General features: G+C 36.0%; 1 protein-coding gene across 1 annotated transcript; it reads right to left on the bottom strand.

Moving 5' to 3' along the window:
• Nucleotides 1–1,443: 1,443 nt before the first annotated feature.
• LOC127511230 (uncharacterized) lies at nt 1,444–5,016 on the bottom strand. Its single transcript, XM_051891999.1, has 4 exons — nt 4,584–5,016; nt 3,353–3,406; nt 3,132–3,263; nt 1,444–2,088 (listed from the first exon to the last, which is right to left on the bottom strand). The coding sequence occupies exons 1-4, from the start codon at nt 5,014–5,016 to the stop codon at nt 1,802–1,804; spliced, it is 906 nt and encodes a 301-aa protein (XP_051747959.1). The 3' UTR covers nt 1,444–1,801.
• Nucleotides 5,017–5,920: the final 904 nt, after the last annotated feature.

The following is a 5,920-nucleotide window of genomic DNA, read 5'->3' as shown; positions in this document are numbered from 1 at the left end:
AGTATGGTGATTTACCCTAATTAGCTGATCATTCTGATTATGTTCAAGATGGACACATTTCTACCATAGCTCTCCTCTGAGAAACCTAGTGATCAGGTGTTCAATCTCATCTGAAATGAGCAGTGTTTTACTTTCTGATCTAACAAGTAATGCCTTACAAGTAATGAACATTGTAATCAGATTACTTTTGATGTAATAAGTAATGCATTACATCACATTCATTATGTAAACACATAACTTTTTTGATGTTAATGAAAATTACATTCTAAAAACACAGGGTACGTTTCTGTACCGAAGACAGCCTTAAATCGATCTCTATGCACAGTCTGTGTCTATATTTGTTCTTCATGCTAGTAAGAGCTAAACCCCACTTTAAAGGTACAGTAATTACACGTTGATTACTGAACACTTTTTATCGTGTTATTAGCTTCTTTGGTTATTGTATGGCACTTTCCAAATGAACCGTTTTGTATATTAAAATAAATATGAACTTTTCTGTCATTTTGGGGTGAACCAGCCCTTTACGGTAACTTTAGTGCCGTTGAATGACTGCTTGTGATGTGGATGTTCCTGTAATTGTGAATAGTTTGTCAAAACATGCTGTATAACTTGAAATACTGGTCAGTATTTTGTACTTTGGTCAATAGCTCATTCTGTCAAAATTGTGGTGTATATATTGTATTTATTAAACAGGCTCAATATGCATTTATATCATTTATTAATCTTGCGAAAATGTTGTGTGTGTTGGTAGTTTACTGTACGCGCAGAAAATACTGCAGTGAAGCTGAAAATGCAGAGTATTTGTGATGGGGTAACGATCCAACATGTTAAAACCTATTACAACATGTGGAAAAATGTCAAACATGTTATAACCTACAGTTTTCTCTATTATATTGTAACATGTGGAAAACGTGTGATGTGGTGTGAAATGCTGAAAAAGAAGGGCTGAAAACTCCTGTGGACTGATACTGGTCTAGAACAAAGATCAAATACAAGATACATGCAAAGTTATAAATTAAACAAAGAACGCTCCCTTTACAATAGCAGTGGCTGTCAATCAAACTGCGCAAGTTTATCACTGACTTGTGCCAAAACTCCCATTTTATTCAAAAAATCTCTTAGTTACAATGCGTTTGGCAAGGCAAGAAATTGAGTTTCAATGATGAGATCACTGCTTTCATGTCTGTGATCGACTACAATGAATGACTACAATGAACCTTTCATGCCACCATCTACATATAATGCTATAGATCTAAATGTAATGCTATAATCAGCACTTTTCGCGATTAGTTAACCTTGAGAGCGGTAACAGTAAAAATGTGCCAAAAGTTTTTGAGAGAGTAATATTTAGCTTTTTTCAAATGCAAAGATGTCAGCCAATCACAGCAGTGGGCGTTTACACTGAAGTCTCACACAGACACGCCCCTTAAAACAGAGTGTTCAAATCAGAGGATAAAATCAGGGTAGGAAAAATGCCTTTTATTTCTAAATTTGATGTAAAAAAAGCATACTAACATTATAAGTGCACCCCAGGAAAAATGATAAAACAATAAAACAATGCAGTTCATGACCCCTTTAATGAAAACACTTTTGAGTCACGTGATATTCATGGGTCCCATCTGTCTCAGTGCTGAAACTCTTTATACAAACTTATATAGACAGCTTATGAGTATAGTCTATTATACTAACGTTCATACAGTAATCTACTGCAAATTTCAAACATATAAATTCTCATCAATACGTTTATTTTCATCTTAAATCATATGCTAAAGGTTCTGAATGATTGGAATCACAGCTCCTGTTATCTTAAGGGAAACAGTATGTAACCACTGAAAGTGTTGTGATTATTCCCATTATCCTGAATCTTGCCGTTAGGCCGAAGTCTCACGTAGACGACATCTCCAACCTCCAGGATCAACACAACTCCTTTTGAGGAGTTTAACGCACCCTGAGCCTGCTGAGCAAATGCTACAATCGCATGCTTTTCATTCTTCATAAGGTAGGCACTTGCTGCATTTGATTGACTACCATGAGCATGGACAGAGAATTTGAACACGTACGCTCCTTTCACTGGGGCTGTGAAAATACCTGAAGAAAATAAGAGATAAAGAAAAGAATCAGCTATGTCCTGTATGACAGCTTAAAGGGTTAGTTCACCCAAAAATTTAATTACTCTTTAATTACTCACCCTCATGTCGTTCCACACCCATAAGACCTTCGTTCATCTTCAGAACACAAATTAAGATATTTTTGATAAAATACGATGGCTCAGTGAGGCCTCTATTGACAGCAAGATAATTTACTCTTTCAGATGCCCAGAAAGCTACTAAAAACATATTTAAAACAGTTCATGTGACTACAGTGGTTCAACCTTAATGTTGTAAAGTGATGAGAATACTTTTTGTGCACCAAAAAAATCTAGTGATGGGCGATTTCAAAACACTGCTTCATGAAGCTTCGAAGCTTTACGAATCTTTTGTTTCAAATCAGTGGTTTGGAGCGTGAATCAAACCGCCAAAGTCACGTGAACTATTGAAGTTTCGAAACTCTTATGACGTAACGAAACCTCGTTTACTGAAATCACGTGACTTTGGCGCTCTGAACCACTGATTCGAAACAAAAGATTCGTAAAGCTTCGAAGCTTCATGAAGCAGTGTTTTGAAATCGCCCATCACTAGATATTGTTGAATAAAGTCCTTATTTTGTTTTTTTGGTGCACAAAAAGTATTCTCGTCACTTTATAACATTAAGGTTGAACCACTGTAGTCCCATGACTGTTTTAAATACATCTTTAGTAGTTTTCTGGGCATCTGAAAGTGTAAATTATCTTGCTGTCAATAGAGGCCTCACTGAGCCATCGGATTTTATCAAAAATATCTTAATTTGTGTTCTGAAGATGAACGAAGGTCTTACGGGTGTGGAACGACATGAGGGTGAGTAATTAATGACAGAAATTTCATTTTTGGGTGAACTAACCCTTTAATTACCCAGCACAGTGTAATGGTTTTGAAAGATGGCAGATTAGTTAATTCTCTTATTCACGTTAAACAACTGTAGAGAGGTCTGAATGAGGCAGAAGGGTTTTCATTGCTATAAACTGAGTTTTATGACTCCATTTCATTGATAATTACCTGTAATTGGGTTGTAGGCGTTCCCTATGTTTGTGAAGACGTTCCTGTAGGTTAGTGTGATGTCAGTGGTAAAAGGACCGACGTCTCCACTGCCAGATGCCAGCAGTGAAGCTGAAAAAGCAATCTTTCTATCTGTTGTTGAAAAACATAAGCAATATTGTTATATATTACGCAGAGAATGAATACACTGAATTTAACTTCATTCAAACACACTGTTTCACCTCTATTTTCCTTTCTCAACTCTTCCACTTGACTCTGAGAAAGATTTGAAATTTCTGTGAAGAAATAAAGATTGTGTTAAATGACATTTATAATGCTTATTGAATAGGGGTGTAACGGTACACAAAACCGACGGTTCGTACGTAGCTCAGTTTTGAAGTCACAGTTGCTTCTTTTTTATTAAACGTTGGTTTACTGAAAATTTTTTGTCTCTGGCTAAATAAATTCAATTATAATAAACATTTTCTTAAGAATAAAAGAATCTATTTCAGCTAGTGCTGTAAACTATAAAGGAAACCCATACTTCCACATTACTGTATTCCTATAATACAGGTTAAAATTAACAGTAATTTTAGTTGTAATAATCAACACTCAAATAATAATAAAAAAAAAATTATATGCAAACATGTAAATTGCACATAAGGCAGTTTTTACCTTTACAACTGCTAAATCTAATTATAAAATTATTTTTCTTCTCCAATTCATTTTTGAAATATAATACTTTACACAATGGTGGTCAGAAATTGTTTTCATGACAAATTTATCAAATTTATTTAAACATAGTTTAAATAAATAAACTAAATTAAAAAATAATGAATATATAAGCTAATATAGAGCATATATTTAGTAAAATGCTCCCATCTGGAGTTCATTTCTCTCGCGAACTAACAAGCTGTGGACACTGAATGACTTTCCTGAGGTAAATGTAATGTTACATGACATTGTTTACAAGCTGTTTTACTGATGTCTTTCCACCGTTTAAACACTGATTAAGCTATTACACAAGATATGATACATTTCAGTAAGTACTGTATCTTTCAACATACCTTCAGATGTTCATTCATGTTTATCCTGTAACTGAGGAAGAGATGATCGCGTTCACTCGCGCTCCATGCTGACGCATGAACTGAGGCGTCTATACACTGATCTGTCGCGCCACATCACAGAGATTTTGTGATAAAATGGACACAATATGAAAGTTGAGACTTTGACAAGACTTAGGGCTTATTGCGATTATTGGTGTTTAATGGTGGTTAAAACTTACACTGTGTTCGTCATGTACACATGCGTATCGAACCGAAAGACATACTGAAAATTCACGGTGTACTGTTACACTCCTAACAGATAATACAATTTACACAGTAAACTCTCAGTTTTACACTATGCAATGTACTGCACTGTTGATTTACTTTGAGAATCATTGATTAAAGAGTGAATGTTTTAGTCAGGTACCATCATTTTTCTTGTTCAGCTCTTCCAGGAGGAACATCTGCTGTTCTGCGGCTTTCTCAGCATCCATCAGTCGCGTCTCTAAAGCTCTGATGTTTGTTTTCTGCTCTGTAACAGTGGCGGTCAGTTCTCTGTTCTTTTCTTTCTGCTCTGTAACGGTGGCGGTCAGTTCTCTGATGTTTGCTTTCTGCTCTGTAACGGTGGCGGTCAGTTCTCTCAGTGCTGCATGGATGTCAGAGAAGCACGGGTGAGAGTTTTGTTGGCTGTCAGTTGAAGCTTCAGCTCTCAAAGTGTCTGTTTGAGGTGGATTCTGTCTTCTGTCCTCAGAGCTGATCTGTTGACTGATCTCATTCTCATTGAGTCCTCCATCTACCTGCTGCTGGACGACAAACACAAAGGTTTCCAACAGCAGCAGTATACATACTAAAGCCTTCATTCTTCACGGATGTTTGTTTCCAGCTCTTGCCTTGCCATCCCCACAGCCCCTCATGCTATTTTTATAGTGTGCTGATTTACTGTGTTTTGTACCTGATTTTTGTATTGTGTCAGATAAAAAGGTAGTTAAAGTTTATTGTTAATCATAATTAAAGGGTTGTTCCGGGTTCAGTCGATGTTTAGCTCTATTAACAATGTTTGGGCAAAAAGATTTATGCACTTAAGATAATGTTTACAGTGACTTGTTTTACTGTATCATAATAAGAGCTGTGTTTTCACCTCTGTTAATTATTACTTGTTCAAGGTTCTGTCTGTCATGTATGGCTGCAGTAAAGACATGTCAAAGAGATGGAGAACAAACAACAGTATCTCTGTCAATAAGCAATATACACATGCTGTTGAGTGAGAAAACAAGCTGCTGCATCAGCAGATATACATAAATCTGCAATTATGAATGAACATATAGTAGTCTATCCGAGAGATGATGAAGGAATTTATCAGCTTTTCTGCTACAGGAAAATTTAACATCGGATGCAATCTTGTGACGTTTCTGAGATGAAAAATAGATGTTTTGACAGTACTCTGAACGAAAGAGTCAAATGTAAGATTAGCATTGAAAATAATTCAGAGTTTCCTCACTTTACTTTGGGTTTCCAAAACAGAGCCATCAAAAGTCAAAGACAGAGAACCAGCTTTGGAAATTTGATGACGGGAGCCAATGAGCATAACTTCAGTTTTTCCACTGTTCAGACACAGGAAATTATCACTCATCCATGTGTTTATTTCAGTAATACAGCCGGAAAGAATATCAGTGTCAGGGCGTTCATCTGGTTTTGAAAGGATATAAATCTGTGTATCGTCAGCATACAAATAATAATGGAGGCAAAGAGATCTCAAGAGATAGC

This window comes from Ctenopharyngodon idella, chromosome 4 (assembly GCF_019924925.1).
Source record: "Ctenopharyngodon idella isolate HZGC_01 chromosome 4, HZGC01, whole genome shotgun sequence".
Classification (NCBI taxonomy): Eukaryota; Metazoa; Chordata; class Actinopteri; order Cypriniformes; family Xenocyprididae; genus Ctenopharyngodon; species Ctenopharyngodon idella.
This window is presented reverse-complemented; position numbering and strand designations above follow the sequence as displayed.

Bases quoted from the DNA above. Each gene is read 5' to 3' on its own strand.
- LOC127511230 (XM_051891999.1), bottom strand. From the start codon at position 5,016: ATGAAGGCTTTAGTATGTATACTGCTGCTGTTGGAAACCTTTGTGTTT. The intron at 3,407-4,583 runs GTACCTGACTAA...ATTTCTTCACAG, and splicing joins GCTGAACAAGAAAAATGATG to AAATTTCAAATCTTTCTCAG. The intron at 3,264-3,352 runs GTGAAACAGTGT...TTTCAACAACAG, and splicing joins GTTGAGAAAGGAAAATAGAG to ATAGAAAGATTGCTTTTTCA.